The sequence below is a fragment of the Dunckerocampus dactyliophorus genome, chromosome 6 (genome assembly GCF_027744805.1).
Source record: "Dunckerocampus dactyliophorus isolate RoL2022-P2 chromosome 6, RoL_Ddac_1.1, whole genome shotgun sequence".
Taxonomy (NCBI): Eukaryota; Metazoa; Chordata; class Actinopteri; order Syngnathiformes; family Syngnathidae; genus Dunckerocampus; species Dunckerocampus dactyliophorus.
Window position 1 is genome coordinate 16,534,043 of NC_072824.1, and position 20,733 is coordinate 16,554,775.

The 20,733-nt window shown below is 39.2% G+C and overlaps 1 protein-coding gene across 1 annotated transcript; it reads left to right on the top strand.

The window, feature by feature from the left end:
* Positions 1 to 999: 999 nt before the first annotated feature.
* LOC129183088 (uncharacterized) lies at positions 1,000 to 20,369 on the top strand. Its single transcript, XM_054779931.1, has 6 exons — positions 1,000 to 1,505; positions 5,439 to 5,483; positions 6,962 to 7,006; positions 8,445 to 8,592; positions 9,388 to 9,549; positions 9,736 to 20,369. Exons 1-6 carry the CDS (start codon positions 1,455 to 1,457, stop codon positions 10,803 to 10,805), a joined length of 1,521 nt encoding a protein of 506 aa, XP_054635906.1. The 5' UTR covers positions 1,000 to 1,454; the 3' UTR covers positions 10,806 to 20,369.
* Positions 20,370 to 20,733: the final 364 nt, after the last annotated feature.

Genomic DNA, 20,733 nt, shown 5'->3' on the forward strand with positions numbered 1-20,733 from the left:
TCTGATGAGAAAAAATGTAACCTTGACGGTCCAGTTGGCTTCCAACATTACTGACATGACATGGAGATCCCACCTGAGATGTTTTCTACCCGGCACAGCGGAGGGGGGGGTCCACCATGATCTAGGGTGCTGTTTCATTCAGCAGGAACACTGGAGCTTCAGGTGGTGCGGGGTCGCCAAACGGCGGTTGCTTACAGCAGATATTGCAGCGGGCATCCCTCATGACTGAGGGCCCTCGTCTGTGTGGTAACAGCTGGCTTTTTCAACAGGACAACGCTGCAGTTCATAATGCTCGCTTGACCAAGGACTTCTTCAGGGAGAATAACATCACTCTTTTGGACCATCCTGCATGTTCCCCTCATTTAAATCCCATAGAGAACATTTGGGGATGGATAGCAAGGGACGTTGATAAAAATGGCTATCAGTTCCAGACAGTTGATGCCCTTCGTGAAGCCATCTTCACCACTTGGAGAAATGTTCCCACTAGCCTCCTGGAAACACTCACATCAAGCATGCACAAACTAATTTTTGAAGTGATTAACAAGAAGGGTGGAGCTACTCATTACTGAGTCCTACTGAGAACAGTTTTTGTTCTGGTTTGGAGAGTTTTTTGTTATTTTTTGAGCGATGGTCTTAAACTTTTGATCAGCTGATAAACAGCCTATTTCAGTTTAATTGTTGTTTCAATAAATTACGTTTTCAAAGTGCTTTTTGTCTCACCCCCCTTCTTGCTGTTGCATATTGTAGCTCTACTTAAAACCTCATTAAGATCCACTGTGCAAAATGAAAATTCTAGCAATTTTTCAACTGGACTTAAGATTTTGATCAGGAGTGTATTAGAAAGAAGGAAGGACGGCGACATCTGGTGGCTATGATAAAGATTGTAATTTGTACATTAACCAGTCCGAAGTGGCATTCAGCTCAAGTGTTCTATTTGTCAACATTCACATACATTTTTCACAGGGACATATTTGCATGACATTTTTACATTCTATCTTTATTAGGGTTGTGGGACATGGATCAACAGTGTGTCGGGCTGTTGCTGGGAGCTCCGGCCAATCAAAGCCCCTGCCACCTCCTTGCAAGTAGTCTGTGGCTGCTCAGCGGTGGTGGCGCTTGCAGAAAGCATGACGTCATCCATAGCAGCCGCTAGCCTACCCTTTCTGCCAAAACAAAGAGGAAAATAAGATACATTTGCAACGCCAGTGGAAGCGTCACTCGACGACAGCCTCGTCTGCTGTCTGAGTAGCCAAGGTCACAGAGAGAGGGAAGAGGTCCGGGAGGGGCGTCCGTCCGTCTGTCCGTCGCCTGCCTGTGTGAATGGCGGATGGGGAAGCCGCTGTGGCCGTGGAGACGGAGCCAGCGGTGATGGAGCTGTAAGCCAAATACAGACGCCCATTCATCGGCTCCGTTTGTATGTTGTCACTTTAATCGGACGTCCATCTCTTCTGAATATGGATCCAGAGAAGACGTTGACGTTTTGTCTTGGGCTCAAGGCTGAGGAGGTATGCGCACACACGCACGCACGCACACACACACACACACACACATACACAGCTGTCAAACCGCTGGCACAGATTACTGCAGAGCAACATGCTGCCATGTTGACAAACACTGCAGGCTCATTTCTGCATCTCTTATCTGTATCTGTAGAATAAGATGCATCCTCTTTAAAATTCACGCTGAGTATTAAAAGCTATGTCGGAATGTGCTCACGCTATACTACATTTTATGACATAACGCCAGAGTTAAGAGTTTGCAGTTTTTACAGTAATGTACTATTGCAGTTTGTTCTTCTCAGGTGCTGTAGTATGATATATGTGATATAGCATTGTGTACGAATTTTAATTGTGTGAATGCTTAATCTGCTTTGCTTCAAATAGCAGATGTACAAATGCGACTTAATTTCTGATTCAGGGTGTAGACCAGGGGTCACCAACGATTTTCCTTACGAGAGCTGCTTTTACAAAATGAAAATGGACAAGAGCTACTCATTTTTGTAACATTTATTTTCAGCGCTTATTTTAAACCCAAACAAAGCGAATATGCTTGTTTTACCAGAACATTAACAAAATGCTGGTGTCCACAACTCACATTTTGTATTTCAGAATGCATTTCTTTCTACTGTTCTTTCATTATTAACTGAAAACCTGAATGAAAAGCAGGCTTGCGGGCACCTCATGTGGTTGTGGGGGGCTACCTGGTGCCCGCGGGCACCACATTGGTGACCCCTGGTGTAGACAGTGTTACACTGTGGATGATGTTCTATGTTTGTGTACTGATTAAAGCAACTTTCCACAGCAGGCTAGGCTCCACAAGTTTTTCAACATTGAGTCTTTATCATGTTGCCTTTAAACACCACCACCATGACTTTGAAGAGGTTGAAGTGTAGAATCTCCTGCTTTATTTCACAAAAATATAGTATTTACCATTTAGAAATTGCAGCCAGAGTGCCTACATTTTCAGGGTATCAAAAGTATTTGGACAGCAATAACTGGAGCGCAATGTGAACACTGGTAACATTCAACACAAACAAAGCCAGCTATGACTGTGCCAAAAACTGAACTTATATCAGATCAATGGAAAGAAACAATTATGATCCAAAGCATACCATATCATGCATCAAACATGGAGGAATAAAATGTAATTGTTCTTAAATGGTAAATTCCATATTTTGCTAAACCTTTTTAATTATAGCTAAAAGGCTACACTTCAGTCATATGCTGATCCATTGTGCTAATGCATTAAATAAACCCATAATAATCCATCCATCCATTTTCTATACTGCTTCTTCCTCATTAGGGTCGCGGGGTGACTTTGGGCAAGAGGCGGGGTACACCCTGGACTGGTCGCCAACCAATTGCAGATAATAATTGATTGGATTTATAGAGCACCTTTCTAGACAGCGTTTCTAGAAAGCGCTTTACCTACACCTGCAGCCACAGCTGCCCTTGAGTAGAGTGACGGAAACGTGGCTGCCAATTCACAGTCTCTCCGACCACCAACAAACATTCATTTACATTTATAGAACCGTGCGGGCTGCACTGGAAGCAAGGTGGGTGAAGTGTCTTGGCCAAGGTCACACTGGGATGGAGGAAGCTGGGTTCAACCTCCTGAGCTACTGCTACCCTCGTGTCATTGTCTGTCAGGCGTACAACACAAATAAAACTATCAAGTAAGTTAAATTTATGTCAGGTTTTCACTGCTGCCAAGAAGAGGTAAAGTGCAGTTAAAGCCCGCCGGTTTGAATTCAAAGTTAAGCTATGATAATTGGAAATACTTTAAGCAAGTATGTTGGCTTTTACCTTGTACTGGTTTGTCTGTTCACCAAGGTAGAACACATTTTACAATCACAGACTTTACAGTCATCAGTTTTCCCCTTATTGTTGTTGCTCCCAATTCATTCTCCCGTTGGAGGACTATCAGAAAAACAGTCGCTCTACTCTATCTCAAAAACAGTCTAGCCCAGTGGTGTCCGAAGTGCGGCCTGTGGGCATTTCTGGCCCGTTTTTTTTTTTTATTGGCCCTCAGCACATTCTAAAAATACAACAAAAAAATGGTTTAATGGTTTAATGGTTTAATTAATCCTGAACCTGTATATGAATCAAACTGTAGCAAATCACATAGTACAATTCACAATTTTGCATGTCCAAAAAGGAGTAGGAAGAAGCAAAGCCTAAAAGGAGTAGGAAGAAGCAAAGCTTAGTATATAACAGCATAAATAACAGCATAAAAGGAAAAAAAGAGCCGTAAATTTACGAGAAAAAAAGAACAAATAAAGGAAAAAATAAAAGAAAAAGTAGTATCAGAAACAAAGCAAAGAATAAAGCTGCAATTTAAGGGAAATTTGGTTTGTTAAAGGTATGATATTACAATAATAAAGTCAAAATGTTATGAGAATATAAAAACATAACATTAAAAGGGAAATAATGTAGATGAAGAGAAGAAAGTTAAAATATTTGTAATACATTTAAAATAAAACCTGAAAAACGACCTTTGCCCTGCGATTGGCTGGTGATCAGTCCAGGGTGTACACCGCCTCTCGCCCAAAGTGAGCTCAGATAGGCTCCAGCATACCCCCGCCACCCTAATGAGGATAAGCGGCATAGAAAATGGATGGCTGGATGGATGAAAAACGCCCCAAAAAAGTGTAACGAAATGACAAAAAGTTCATACTTATAATACGTTTTGTCAACGACCCATAACACAAAGCTTAGATGCAGGCAGTTGTTTTTTTCTTTAAATATCAAAAACATCCTTTGTATATGCATATCAGCATGGGTTGGTTTGAAAAATGTCGGGTTTTTCAGTATGCGGCCCTTGCTGGAAAAACTTTAGACACCCCTGGTCTCGCCACAAAGAAGCTTTGTGTAGAATTTGTGATGTTCGTATTATTCACATAACCTTGTGCGTACAGTCAGTGTTCAGATCATTGCATGACATGTAATGGCGTTTTAGTGTTGTAGGTCTTTTTGTTGTTTTGTTTTTTTACAATCTGAGGGTGACCAGTGGGATAAATTGTGGTCCTCTACAGCCATGCATTTCTCAATAACAGAATGAGAAGGCCTTGTGAGATTGTATAGGTAATGTCCAGCCTGTGTTTTTCGCATTCTAACTACATGTGTCTGCTTTCATGCAATTATCATGCACCTGTGCACATACAGTATGTAACCCACACTGGTATTTGTTGCATATTGGATTTTGGCTCATCATCATTTTGTGGGTGGTTGAGGTCTTTTGTGTGCATTGAATTGTGTACATCCTACAGTGTAGGGCCTATATTGTTCTCCATGCAGACAACATATCCATCAGCCTGATAACAAAAGACCCTAACCCAACCTTAGTGTTACTGCTTTCAGGCCTCACGCGGTAACACTCTGACAGGCAATTTGGCGCTTTCCTCACACTGGGGCTGCATGACATTTGTACACACATGGCTGATTTCTGAAATCTACTCGTCCTGACAGGACAACATTTGGGGACAAAATGTCACATTGACCCCTGCAAACGTTGTGATACTGTAGTTGGTGCATTATCTACAGTATGTTTAAAGGCTGGCACATCATTTTTCCATAATTATAAAAAGGATTTTAGTTGCTCTATGATTTATATGGTGCACTCTCTGTTTCAAGATGACAATTATATTACATTTATAATGGGATAAATTCAGTGTCAAAACAACACAAGGTGTTTCCTCTAAGTCACATGTGTCAAACTCGTGCCATGGAGGGCTGAGACACTGCAGGTTTTCTCTCCAACCGGTTTCTCCAGAAGGTGATTTAATTGATGAGCTCCTTCCCTCAAATTAAAGGTGATGTTGATCATTAAAATCACATGCTTTAGTGACCAGCTGGAAACAAAACCTGCAGTGTCTCAACCCTCCATGGGATGAGTTTGACACCCCTGCAAACTAATACATGTAACTTGTCTTTTACTAGATGACAATATCCTTGAAAGGCTTGGATGGCACTGAGGCTTCCACGGTAAGCGGCTCGACCATCACTGTTCATAATAAAGAACTATGAAAATCAGGCTTTTGTGCACAACTACAGTTGTTGCTATGGTAAAGCAGTTATTTGGGCTTTTCCAGCACTAATGTACAGCAGACAAAATAAGTATTTGACAGACTGCTGCTGCCACACTTTTTGTAGGATTCGGTTTTTGATTAAAATTATGGCCAAAATTATGTCTTTGTTTTTGTACAGTGTGCCTAACAAATTAGTCGAGTCCCAAAACAAAGTTTCCACACATTGGTGACTCAGTCTCAGTGAAGTATGGATAGTGATTCCTTTAGAGTTGGCACACAACAGTACAGACAGATTCTGGCCAGGGACTCCCTTTAATCATATTTATTATGTGTGCGTTGGTGGTTCGTTTGTTCATAGAACGCACACGATGAACAACTCTATGTGTCTCCTTTCTTCCGTCTTTCTGATGAGGCATTCAAGTTCACTGAATATTTTTGAGTGTTAGAGGAATATTGTAAAGCACCGTGTATAAACCGCACCCGTGTATTAACCGCACCCCCATTTTCAGGCTCACGGTGGGGAAAAAAAAAATGTTAGTTCATAAATGCTTGCCAACTCTTTCATCTCAAATCAACATGCGTAAAGGTACTAAGCAATTTCAAAAAGAAGAAGAAAGGAGAAATCTGAACTTCGGCATCTAGATCTTTAATATTATGGCTAAGCACAGATTAATTATAATAATAATAATAATAATAATAATAATAATAATAATAATAATAAATCAAAATAAAGAAATTTGCAATTTTCAGAGATGTTTTGATATCTTTCACTGCTTCTCTTTTTCTCTATTATTATTTTATTGCATTGCTTCAGTGTGAATTTGAATAAACTCCAACGTTGTATTGTATTGTATTTTACATTTGCAATGTTTTCATGGAAGCTTAGGTTAGCTTCAGTGTATATAGAAATCGTTTCACTGTGTGAAAATACAGACAGCCGTCAGATAAGTTGGTTGCATACACTAGCATTTTCAGCAACTGTACAGCAGAGGGCGCTAAAGTCAAAGCAACTGTCTGACCCACAGACGGCTATTCTAAAATGGGCTTGTAGTCAATTTCTGCGTCTGGTCACAGACCTGTCATCGTGTATAAACCGCACCCCGATTTTTTTGCTTCTTACCAGTGGAAAAAAAGTGCGGTTTATACACGGTGCTTTACGGTATGTGCTTTTTTTAAAGTTTAGGTTGGTGGCAAAAAAAGTTGCATGTGCCAGAACGTTGATAAAGAAGGTCAGAAACACTATTGCATTTTCTAGTGTCTGTTACAATAGGATTGTAATGTAAAGGATCCTAAGTTAACACAGGTTGTAGGGGGAATGGTTTAACTGAGATAGATAGTGACATAATAGATAGGGAGCCAGGCCAGTGTGTGTAATGATGATTCTACCTGAATCATGAAATGGAAAGTTTCACTCAACTCAATTTTTATTTCTAGGTGCCTGTTCCCCAAAAGGAAGCTGATCTACCTACGGTTCACAAGGTATTAATGTATAGTGCATTGCATAAGTATTTACTGTATATTTGTTTATTGCATATACCAACGTGGATTAAACTAATTTCCCCCTCAAAATTCTACACACGATACATCTTATTTTTTTATCCTGACGGGTCTCAAGTTCATTACGCCAGAAACAGATTATCCTTGAACCTAAGTAGAACTAAAATAATGCTATTTGGAAATAGCAGAAAGGATAAGTACAATCAAATACAAATAAACAGGGTGGATATTGAAAGAGTGAAAGAAAATACATTTCTGGGGATCATAATAGAAGAAAAAAATAAATATATACCGGTAAAACAAAAGGTGGCGAGAAATATTTCAATATTGAACAAAGCAAAATATGTTCTTGATCAAAAATCACTAAACACTCTTTACGGTTCCTTGTTATTACCATATCTATCGTATTGTGTGGGGATATGGGGTAATAATTATAAAGTAATCTTCATTCACTTACTGTACTGCAAAAAATATCGGTGAGGATAATTAATAATATAATATTAATAATAATAATGCTGAGTATAGAGAACATACAAACCCTTTATTTTTAAAATCACAGATATTAAAATGTGCAGATTTAGTACACTTTCAAACTGCTAAAATAATGCATAAAGTTAATAATAATTTGTTACCCATAAACGTCATACAGTATTTCTCTATCAGAGAGACAAATATGATCTTAGAGGAAAATTCAACTTAAAACATTTATATGCGAGAACTACGCTGAAAACCCACAGCATTTCTGTATGTGGAATTGAATTATGGAACGGATTAAGTAAGGAACTCAAACAATGCACAGAGATGAGCAAATTTAAAAAAACAATACAAGCAGTTGACGTTTGCTAAATACAAGGCAGAAGAGTCTTGATCATTACAATGATGTTCTGTCATGCTTGTTTTTTATTTTTATTATTTCTTATTACACTGATTATTATATAAAAATATGACATGGTATGCAGGAAGTGAATAATATGCACTGTACAAGATGTGGAAAGGATGGGGGGTTGGATTAAATAAGCTTTGCTTCTTCCTAATCCTTTTGAACATATGGAACTCTGAAAGGATGATTCATGAGATGTATTCCATTGTAACCTTCATGCATGTTCAAATAAAACTAAACCAAACCAAACATCCTGATGCAGCCAACACCATGTTTCATGATGATTTCCTGGTTTCCTCCCATGAGAGTCCTTAAGGTGGCCTTTGGCCACGTCTGAGTAGGCTGTCATGCGCCTGATGCTGAAGAGTAGTTTCCTTCGGAGTCACTTTAGTTGACTGCTGGTTAAATGCATTATCATGTACTGAGACTTGGGGCAAGATAATATCCATTTCAAGTAATAATAACTAAAAAGTTACTTCAATTTCCCAGAATAGCATTTGCCAATGTGGATATAACACAAGGTGTTGTTTTGGCCAACAGGTGGTGAAGCACAATGGGAGCTCTGGTAGCCAGCCTGTTGTCAGTCCCAAGTACTGTCCTGGTGTAAACAACAATCCAGGTTATCTTTGTGAAACTGGACACTGCTGTGGAGAGACGGGCTGCTGTACCTACTATTATGAACTCTGGTGTGAGTAACCTGACTGTGTTTGTCATTGTGCTTCAATCTTTCAACAAGACCAAGATATTAAGGGTCCATTTACCTTATAAAAATGTTTCTTTAAGTTTGACCATTCTTTTATAAACGTGTTTTTTGGATTTTCGAAGTTTCTGGAAATGTCAAATTTTAAACCCATATACTCTATTGACCCAAATGTAAGACAACCATAAAACATTGACCCATCCTTTTTCAAAATCAGTTTTTGTCAAATCAGTTTTTGTAAATGTATATTTTATAAGACAAAAGACAAAATATCTATTTTTTAAATCATGTTTTCAATATCAGAGAAATAACAACTGGTAGATTGCACTAAAATAGATACATATTTCTTAACGTCTTGATAATTATTTGTTGACTCTGCTTCATTAGTCACAATTATACTTTCCTTATATTTTGTTAATTATTCTCACAAGATTAATAAAGTATGTCTGTATGTCAGGAAATCTTTTTTTAAAAAATCTACTTTTCTAGATTGCACACATATTTTAAAAACACATTTCCCTCAAACAAAAAAGAAGCGCAAACAAAGGACAAAAACGTAAGGGCGCCAAAATACAGTATACGGTACCATTTTTGCCACCCTTTCGTTGTGGCAGCAACAATTGTGGTACGGCACCTCAAAGGCAGAGCTAGTGCTAAAATAGGCCTAAAGGTGTGCTTTCTTGTCTTGAATGGATAAAAAGCATGCCCAGACATGTTTAGAAAAGGCCACTGTTGTGCTTCTTGTCTCACTGGGTTAAAGATGGTCTTGTTGGTCCTCTGCAGGGTTCTGGCTGCTGTGGACCATGCTGATCCTTTTCAGTTGTTTCTGTGCTTACCGCCATCGCCGGGCCAAGCTGCGGATCCAGCAGCAGCAGAGACAGAGGGAAATCAATCTTATTGCCTATAACGGAGCCTGCAACTACCCGTCCTCCATGCTGGATCTCAGTATGTTTATTTAAGGACACATATTTCATTGTTTTCCAGTAGCAGTTCCACTGTTAAAAGAGAAAGCTTTTTGTAAGTATACTAAACCTACTCCAGATTGGGCTATAGTACACCCCAAAAATACACTGCAGATGTTTATGACATGAATTAGCACCACACCTGAGTATATATTCATTCTTGTTCTAGGCTTTCTTGCCTCCTTCAAGTTGCCCTCTTATGAGGAGGTGGCAGCACAGCCCACCACACCTCCTCCACCTTACAGCTCTGTCTTCGCCCTGCAGGGAGGTGCCATGCTAGGTCCAAGCTCCTCGCACCCCCATTATCACCCCTATCACAACCCACACCCCCTCCAAAGTCACCCCTGCCCTCCATACCTGGGCCCCGGTCCCAGCAGCTTCACCTCATCCCAGAGCTCTGACAACTATACCAGCTGCTCATGCGAGTCCTGCTCCCTCACCTCCCCCTGCAGCACCTCCTTCTCTGTCCAAGTGACGGACGAGACGTATGATAGCAGCCGCATGTCCACGCCTAGTGAGGTAGGGGGTGACTGCCCCCTCTTGCCCAGGGTGGGGGCCGCCCGCATGTCAACACCCTCGTCCTTGACACCGTCACAGGTTCCGCCGGATGTTATACCATCGGTCACCCTGGATGTCATTACCAGTCATGCCTCCAACAGCAATGCCGGGGTGTCACGCCCAGCTGCTCCACTCTCACTTCCCCTACCCCACCTAAATAGCTATCAATCCTCACATCACCCTTGCCCTCCTCTGTCACCCCTAATTCTGCTATCTTCCCTTCCTACTGGTCAAGTTCAAAGTCTCGTCTTCTCAGACCCCCTTGGTGCCACACTCATGGTGAAAGAAAAAGAGGAGGAAGCCCCACTTCGCAGCCCAGCCCCCTGTTCCACCCCGTCCCCCTTTCAACAGGCTATTGCAAATATGTCAGCTACAGTGCACCCTACGGAGGAAAGTCACGCAAGAGAAGAAGAGGATGAGGACGAAGAGGATGACGAGGAGGATCACTTCAGCCACAGACGCCTGACGGGAGACTCTGGCATTGAGGTTTGTCGATGCCACGTGAAGCGAGGAGAACAAGAGGAGGAGGCAATTAAGGAGAGGAGAGAGAGCATGGACAGCTCCCTTCAAGCCAAGGAGGCGGTTCTTTCACCCCTGCATGACAACTGTGCCCAACAGCATGACCTCGCCCCCTCCGCCCACAAGACAGGCGACACCATGGTTGCTATGGAGTCCTCGTAGTCGGGCAGGCCAAAAAACAGAAAAAAGTGAGGTGTTTACTGTTCTTGTCATCCTTGTGCATCAGTGCTGGTAGGTGAAAAGTTGAGTCACTGAAGTGAAAGTCTTGCAGGGCTTTTTGGCCACAAGTTGAATGTCAACATTTATCTCCTCTTGTTTTCACCTTCACCCAAAGGTGAACGTCGAGGAGAATGTAGAACTTGAAGGTCATGATTTCAACCTGCACAAAGGGAGATGATGTTGGTTAGTTACACAAAAACAGTTTTATGAGGGATGTCACGTGCCGACATTATGGTAAGAATCTGGCTAACGGTGCATTGACGGAATTTATTTATTTATTTGCTATCGTGGCCATTAGAGTTGCCCCTGTCCCACAATTAAAATTCTACAGTCCCCTCCGCCCATTCAGTTCAGTCAGTACCAGTATCAGTACCTTTTCACAATGTCCACAGGGTCGCTTACGAATATTGACGCAAACACATGCACAAGTGCAGCCAAGTCAACTGTAATGGGCCCACTGTGTGTGTGTGTGTGTGTGTGTGTGTGTGTCTGGGGGGCAGAGCATAGCTTGCTGTATTGCAATCGCTCCTGCACAGTTACATTTCACAAAATTACATAATAGAAAAACTCCCAAAAAAATTCACAAAGTCAAAATGACTTGTCTTTCATAAATCGCTCCTCTTAACACAGTAGAGCAGATGACAAACTTGCTGCCATGTAAATAACGGTTTGATATGAAAGGTCTCCTTAAATTAGTTGTGATCAGTTCAGAAAATCTAAATAAAATAAAAATAAAATTAACTGGACCTTCTTGAAGGTGGGCCATGCAATACCTGTCAGCTGTCCTGTTTTCTCCAGAAAATTTCCGGTATTGCCAGAGCAACACAGCTTCCGGTCCACACGGCAGCATACGCATAATGCACCCTGTAGCCACTGAAGTCCTGACCTTCAAAAAAAAAACATGCCGTTCAAATAGCACAGACGCAAACAAAAAAACTAAGCCAAAACCAATCATCTGATTGACTTGCTGTGGTTGAAAGTGGAACACACACAATCAGTCAGGTCTTTACACATCCCTCGGCTGGAAGATTTTTCTTTGGGCGTGGGTGGGGTGCCGGTCGAAATTCTGGTGGAAAGACTAGAATTTTTGCATCATTGTTGCCGTCTTGGCAAGGTCATGCTTGTAAAAGATTTTTTTAATCTAAATTAGGCTTATCTGGTTAAATATTATTTAAAATTATTATTTTATGAAAAAAGGCCCCTTATTTTCAAATGCAAGTGCTGACAGGTATGGGGTGATTGCCCACTAATCTAACAGTCCCAGTGGTGAAAAATACATCAGTAGTGATGAGCATTTATATTTTGTTGTTGGACAATAGGGAAAATTAACAATGAATTAGTTGTTATTTTTATAAAATTGGGACAATCCCTCTCCGAATGTTCTGAGCTCCCGTGTCGTATTGAGCAGAATAATGCTGTGTGGAGGTCTGTGTGGGTGCAGCTCAACTTCCCATAGCTGACGTCATGTGCTTCTTTGGACAGCAAGCTAGACTCAGTCAACAGCGCCGCTGCTGGTTGTTCAAGTAGTTTTCTCATTTTTGCCTCAAATTTTTTTTGTGACATCCCTACAATACATTGAGTGGTTCTTTTTCAAAATAGTCGCTCTTCTCAAAGGTGTAAAAATTTACATGTGACCCATACAGAGGGGTGTTGCTCTCACCATGTTAACTTAGCCAAAAAGATACCTCTGATACTGATTTCAAGAAGGTGTTGTAGTTGTATATGTTGTGTTAAATTTGTGCAAAGATTCGTATTAGTATTATGCGAACATGTTAACACAATTCCGACTGTTACATAGTTAGACTGTACAATTAACATACACCGGTTCTCATATTTTTCAAGGCTGTTACTGTTAGAGGTAATGTTTAGCTGATTCCTCACAATGATAATGAATGTAAAAGCATTGCAGTGCTTATGGACATTTTTACAGCACGATAGTGGAAAGACAACCACTGGAGAATGTAAAGTAACGAGGCAATACAAGCTCTGACAAGACATTTGATGTTTTTGAGTGTTCACTTTGTGTTGAATGTCAAATGTGCAAAATAGTCACAGTTAAAAATTTGTTTTATTTGTTATATTTTAACTGTGGCTATTCTCCGTTTCAGCCTGGACTGAACTAGACTGAGACTGGGTTTTTTTGTACCTCAAGTCATAAATTGTCTAGTTTTACTCTACAAGACAGTCGCCCATGGAGAGTGCCTACCTTGGTGGGAGGGATTCACTGAAGTACACCCGAGTATTTAGGGACGGTACTCTGTCCTGGTCTCTAGCACACATGTACACAGAATATATTTGAGCATAGGTATAGAAAACATAACTGTGCATTAGTGTGCCACTGTAGTTACTATGAGAGAAACACAGCTACAAGATGCCGCTTTTGACTTCATTGTGGCAGATTTTATCCCCTGAAAGTGACGTTTTTGACTCTTGTATAGCTCTTTAGCAGGAGCAATGTGAAAACATGAGACAAATCATGAATGACTGTTATAGTTGTGGTTACAAAAAGGCTTTTTTTGACACCCTGTGACCTGAAGGTGTGTCTCGGGGGTTGGGTCCAGAAGTATTTGGACAATGACACCAGTGTTTTATGATTTTGCCATTATACACCTGCACAAAGGAGAAACATAACAATCAACATGTGATTTTGGTGTAGACGTTCAGCTTTAATTTATAAAAATATGTAATTTACCACTTGAATTATAGCCATCTCACACCACCAGGTTTAGCACATGATGTGGTATGCATTGGATGATTTCCTTCTGCGTGCAACTCTCATCCTGTCATTCTGATATAGGTTGATCTTAGTTTCTTCAGTCAAAGAATCGTGATTCTAGAACTTGACAGGCTTTTTATTTATTTTTATTTAATATTTTTAATTCTAAAAATGATTTTTAATTCTTCTGTACCTTGTTGTAAACAATCTGCATTTACATCTATGAAATAATTCTTTGATTTTAGATTTTGACAGCCTTGTGAGCCACTAACTAACGATTATTTTCTTAGTTGATTAATTTGAAGCTTGTTTCGATTAATAGAGTAATTGGTTAGGGCCTAGACCAGGGGTCGGCAACCTGTGACTCTTCAGCCACCTTTTTGCGGTTCCCTCCACTGAGCTCTGTGATTTTTTTTTAACACCGAAGTGAAGGAAATGTGCAGTTTCGAAAAGCGTTTGAAATATCCAACTCACGCTAAGTCAGTTAATGCATCTAGACTGTGTTATGACTGCTGATTGGATGAGCAAGGGAAGGGGGAGGTGCGCCAGTGTGCGCAATCAGTGTGAGTGTGATACCCCCGCATAAGGTATCCATAACCATGAGTACGTCCCTAAAAAGGAAAAGAAAGAAAAGGGGGAGTTAAAATTAGAATGGGCATATTACCTTGCCTTCACTGCCATTGGCTCTAACTTACCCTAGTGCTTGATATGTGGCAAGAAATTAGCAAACAACAAAAAAAGTAAAGACATTTTCAAAATAAGCACTCAGCTTTTTCTGAAAAGCACCCAAAAGCAGATGGGTGAAAGGGAGGTCGACGGAAGGTTGAGCAGAGCAAGCATACTTTGAAGAAGTGGATGAACACACCAAATTCAACTATAGCTGCACATGAGCTCGTAAGGTGGAGGAAGCCGTCCACAGAGCATATCAGAGCATCAATTCTCCAAATTCTAAAACAGAAAATGAAAGAAATGCCTCTCTGCAAATACAGTTAATGACAGGACCAATAGAATGGCAACAAACATCACCAGTAGGCAAATTGATGACAATTCACAGCAAGCATATTCAGTTTCCTGTGATGAGTCAAGTGGTAAGTAAATGATATTGAGCAGACAGCACTGTTACTGTATGCAGACGTGTATGTTAAAGTTGGCTAGTCTTTGTTTAGTTTTATATAAATATGGGAAAAATTCAAAAAGGCCTACATAGCTCAGTTTATAAATTACTTCAAAGTAGGCCTACACATGCACTCTGCACTTCTTTTAGTTGAATTCTGTTGTTTTAACAGGTACAATTGTAAAGAAAGATTACAACTTTTAAAAGTTTATAAAGTCTGTATTGTTATGCGGCTCCAGACTGTTTTTCTTTACTGGAAGAGGAGGCAAAATGGCTCTTTTAATAGTAAAAGTTGACTACCCCTACCCTAGAGAGACCAAATAAATAGGAACACATGGTCTGCAACATATCAGAAAAGAGGCAGAAGTGTTGATCACTGTTGTTGATATGTGTGAATAGCTTGTTTTGCCTAAAACACAAAGGCCTGTTTTCATGGATTACTAATGAAATAAAAAAATTCACATTTGACAAGCTGATATCAGAATAGTTACATTTTTAAATGAAAAACAATCGAATACCAAAATAGTTGTTGATTAATTGGATAATTAATTAATCATCAATTCATCAATTACTTATTGCAACTCTTGAGTCAGTTGTCCAGCTTTTCATTAAAGAGCTGCAATTCCTAAACAGTAAATGCCATATTTTTACACGTCAACCACGTTGATTTTTTTAGCTCAACATTCATTATGGTGGTGTGTAAAGGAAAAATCATAAAGACTTTCCGAATACCTAAAATAGGTATTGTTTTATCTTGCATCCCTTGTGGTGCATTAAGGCAAAATCATAGACTGTCTAAATACTTCTTAATGTAATTGTATGTTCATCCGAACCTATAAAGGTATACACCCTGTACATATCCCCTCTCCCTTAAATGATTATTTTATTGATTAGCATTAGCTGATATGTGATTTAAAACAGCCTGTGGTGCCTAGATGAACACGTTAGGCATACTACATTTTCTTGCTGCTACACAAGCGTGTGGTTTTGTACATTTGTGTATCGTCGTACATGAAATTTTAGCCGTGCGTAAGCAGTCTCTTTTTAAAAAAAGACTCACTGTACGTAGTACAGTACAGTACATGGGAGACTTGTGAAAGTAGTACTTAGCAATAGTGTTCACAATTTATTTCCTGACTCGAGGGGATGCTGGTTGATAGGAAACTTGTGAAAAATACTTTTACCTCTTTATTATTGAGCCGTGAGCTGTGCTGGGCAAAGGCCCTTGTTGATTGTACATACAGTAAAAGCATTTTAATGCCTTTGGCTTTAAGGCTTCTCCCAAGTGCAAACAACAAAAGCAAATCTTTTCATATAAGTGAAGTTAGTGGCCTTCATGTGTTACCATTATTTGTGTCAGTTCAAATATAAAAATTAATATACTAGGTGACCCAGATTCCTTTATTACAAGCCATGTTTTTGCTTGTGTATATGTTGCATTGTGATTATCAAGAGGTCAGACATAATTTTATACAAACAAGAATGACTATTTATGCCAGGTTGGGGGAAAAACATTTACTTGAGGAGAATTAGTATGGACATTTTTAGGCCCCCACAAGTGCAATAGAAATTGCAAATAAATGTTTTTCTCCTACATTTTCTCAAATGTAAGACTATGTAAGAAAACTTTTTGCTGACATCCTTGCCTAAAACTCATGCTGTGTGAATGCATGTTTTTGTATGCTGCGCTGTAAAAGGTACCTTTATGTAAAGAAGCTCAAAATGTCCTCATTATGGAGACCTATCAATCTTTAAAACTACAGATTGCGTGCCCCACATAATCTTGGGGGGGTGTCATGCCCTTGAATAAACCTTTTTTTTTTAAACTGTGAAAGATATCACCATGTGCCGCTCTGTAGTTTCCTCAAAACATCTATAAAAATAAGCCTGTCGTCCTCTGCTTTTATAGGAGCCGGACCTCACCTGATACACTGTCCAGTTGAGTAAATAAAAGGTGCACCCCTAATCACGGTGGCCGAGAAGTGCAAATGACAAACTGTGCAACAATAACCTTTCAGAAAACAAGTTAACACTTCAGAAAACAAATGATAAATTCAGGAAACACATTAACAAAAGGCAAAACAAATGAGAATTTTAGGAAACACATGAACAAAAACCTAAAACAAATTATAATTTCAGAAAACACATTAACAAAAGACAAAACAAGTTACAATCACAAAAATTGGAAAGGGAAATATACCAAAGCCCAGATTGACGGAAATGAAGGCCAATAACGGTTCATGTCATTGAAAGGATTAGCTCCAAACGTGCGAAAATGAGTGAGCATGGTGTGTTGAATAAAGAGGTGAAATAGTTGAAAAAAACGCGATCAAACAGCAGTGAACGCTTATGTTCCGCGTCACACATAATGAATGTATCAGATGAAAATCACCAGCATGGATGTTCCTCCGTTTAATCTTACTGTGAAACGTACACCGTATACGCATTACACATAAATAACACATCAATTAAACTGAACAACGTGTTTGTTTTCTGAAATGTTTTGCACTTCCAGGCAGCAACGGAAAGGGAATGTACCAAATCCCCATGCCCGATTGGTCGAAACGTTATCACTTCCTGTAAATTTGGGATTTGATACATACCACCTTCCAGTTTGGGTAATTGTAATCGTTTTGTTGTTTGTTGAAGTGTTTTGCACTTCTCGGCTAAATGGATGCCTACACACACACACACACACACCAGGTGGTGTCCCGACATACTGTACCTTTAAATAAACAAGACTAGCCTACTCTATGTGTTAACAAAAAAACAACTAAAATACATTATATCTGAATAACTTGTCATTATTTGAGTTATTCATTATTTAAAACAGGTATTTAACAGTTAGGAAAGAAACCAGAATTTATATACTTTGACATAGCCACTGTGACGTTTTTCTACATTTTTGTAAATGTTTGCCCAATGACATAGATAGGAAATGCTAGATTTGTCAAAATTTCAAATTTATGAACGCAAGTTTGCACTTTGACCCTGACTCCCAACATAATGGCAACACATGATGGCCATCAAAGTTGATTTGACACTAAAGCAGAGCAGGTCGTCTATATGTAGAACAAGTTGAATACATGCTTTGCTTTTCTGCAGGTATTTATAAACAAAAACGCCCAAACTTTGCCCTTATTGTCACCCATAGGCTAAGGCCTGGTTTAAGACTGTTACACTGCTGAGTTTGGACTGCAAAGGACTGTTTACGTCTCCTTATCAAAATAGTATTTCCTATCTATTTTTTACTTTTGTGAAGCAGGGAATCGCAGACTTGATAAGGCCTAATGCCAGGAATAATAATTTAAAAAAAACATGACTTGTTTATTCAGGATCTCATGTTGGTACTTTGAGAAGCAGCACTCGTTCTTGTGTTTAGAACCAAGCAGGATTCGTATACTGTATGTGACTGTATGGAATAGTGTCAATGAATATGTCTACACATTGTGGTGTTCTTTTAGAATATATCTTTGTGCAATTTTACCTCTGCCGCTCTTCAGTGTGTCGTAAGCATGTGTGAGAGACTTACTGTTGTAGTGCAGTTAAAACATTGTTGCTTATTATGAGGCCAAAGTTGTCTTTTATTTGTCAACATTATAGTCTATATGAGCATCTGGGCATGTTGGTGTCTGGACAATATCAATATCATGACTAACAATGGTTTGAAATGTCAGTGTATTACAGAGACATCTCTGGTGCGTATTCTCACATTTTCATATATTTGTATATTTATTGGGTGCTGTTTTCCAGGTGATGGGGTAGAATTTTAATTTCTTCCACCCCTGTTTTTTTTTCATTGCTGCTTCTGGAAGTCTTATCTTGTTGGATATGGACACCTGCGCTACATTCAATAAAGACTGTGGATTTGGTGACAAATTAAACTTAATTGAGCTAGCAAACATGCGTCTCTACTTACTTAAGACAAATATAGTGCTTATTTTGGTAAATATTTTGTGTCTACACCCACTTTGAAAGCTGCACCCTAGCCGCAGTAAAAAAAAAAAAATCCTGATTCCCAAAATGGCTGAACCAAGTCTTGTTATTTTAGTGTTGTGTCTTTAAAAGGTGTGTCCCATTAGTGTTCCTTGTTAAACATGACAAGATTAAGCATACCTTCTAGAAATAGAAACTCGGAAGCTCTCTGTAAACCCTCTGTAAATCAGTGTGCAGGTTTATTCAGATTATGAATCTGAAGGAAAATACACCTTTGAATATCGAGCGCTTTATACTAGAAAGAAGGGTTAGATTTGATTAGAATTATACTAGAATGTATCCTAAATTATTTATAATTGTAAAAGTACAGAACCAAACTTTGTAAATCCAGTATTAAATATAAAAGATGAAAGCAGGTGTCAAACACAAAAAGTCTACTTCTATTTCTTGCATAGGCTTTAAGACTGTATCCACCGAGGGATGCATACTGAAAAATCAAAGGATGTGGGGGCCACTTTTACATTTTTTAAACCAACCCATGTAGATATTTAAAGACATTTTTATATGTAAAGAAAAAACAGGCTGCATCTCAGCTTTGTGTTATCAGTAACAAAGCATATTATGAGTATGAACGTTTTCTCCTTACTTTACACTTTTAAAAAAAAAAAAAAAATTGTAAATATTTCACCTTTCTTCTTCTATGTTTCTTCCTGTAATTGTATGGCTTTACTCTCATAATATTTTAACTTTATTATCTTAATACTATAACTTTTTCCCAAATTAATTTTCCAAAAAATTGCAACTTTTTCTTTTGTTTCTCATTTCTTTTTTCTCTCTTTTTTTCCTTAAATTTTTCCATTTCATGCTATTTTTTCTCTTAATATTATTATGACTTTACTCTCTTAATAGTTCATCCTTATTCTTGTAAAATGACTTTTTGCTGTTGTTTTTTTAGTTTCCCGTGTGGAAGGCTGTGAATGGCCCTGGGTAGCATTTTGGATAGCCTTGTTTTAAGAGAATTCCAGACCCCAATTCATCGCTGGGTGTGTCATCTACTACGTGCAAATGAATAAATAAAAGCCATTCCTCATATAAATGCCTGTTCTTCCCATCAGGAATTGGTTACTTGAGAAAATGATAAGTTAAGATACAATAATGTTTATTGCCATATGCACAGGAAGAAAATAAGTTTCCCCTTACAATTCAATTTTTCCTTAGCTAGTAACACACGCTAACATAAGACATAATATAAAAGGTGAAAACGAGAGCAGTATACAGTAAGAGTGGCAGTACTATAAAAGTAAAACAAAATAAAGAATAACTGTTCAATAAAAACAAACAACACAGAAAAATCTAATGAACAGGGCAGAAATATAAATTATTATATATCACGCATTGGTCTCTCTAAAAAAGGGACGAAAAATTGCATGCTGACATCCATCCATCCATTTTCTATACCGCTTCTTCCTCATTAGGGTCGCAGGGGCATGCTGGAGCCTATCCCAGCTGACTTTGGGCGACAGGGTACACCCTGGACTGGTCGCCAGCCAATCGCAGGGCACATATAGACAAACAACAAACAACCATTCACACTCGCATTCATACCTATGGACAATTTAGAGTCGCCAATTAACCTCACCTGCATGTTTTTGGAATGTGGGAGGAAGCCGGAGTACCCGGAGAAAACCCACGCGCAAACATGCAAACTCCACACAGAAATGCCCAGGGCAGAATTGAACCCAGGTCTTCCTGATCTCCAAGCTGTTACTGTGTTGGCCAACATGCTAACCACTAGACCACCATGCAGCCGCATACTGACATGTTTGTACAATAAATCATTGTCAAATTTGCACACTAGTGTGCGGAACAGAAAGTCTACGCAGAGACAGGAAGAAATATTCTCACATTTCAGCTTGTTTTTGATCTTCCTTCTACCCAACTCTCAAAAAGTTAGGGATATACGGCTTTCAAGGGAAAATTTCAAGATTAACCTAAAATGCATTATAACCTTTACAGGTGAACTCGGTTGGACCTTTTCTAAACTTCTGAATGCACGTTTCCAACTGTTCAGTGTTTCAGTACATTTTGCACAACTTGCTGTTCTC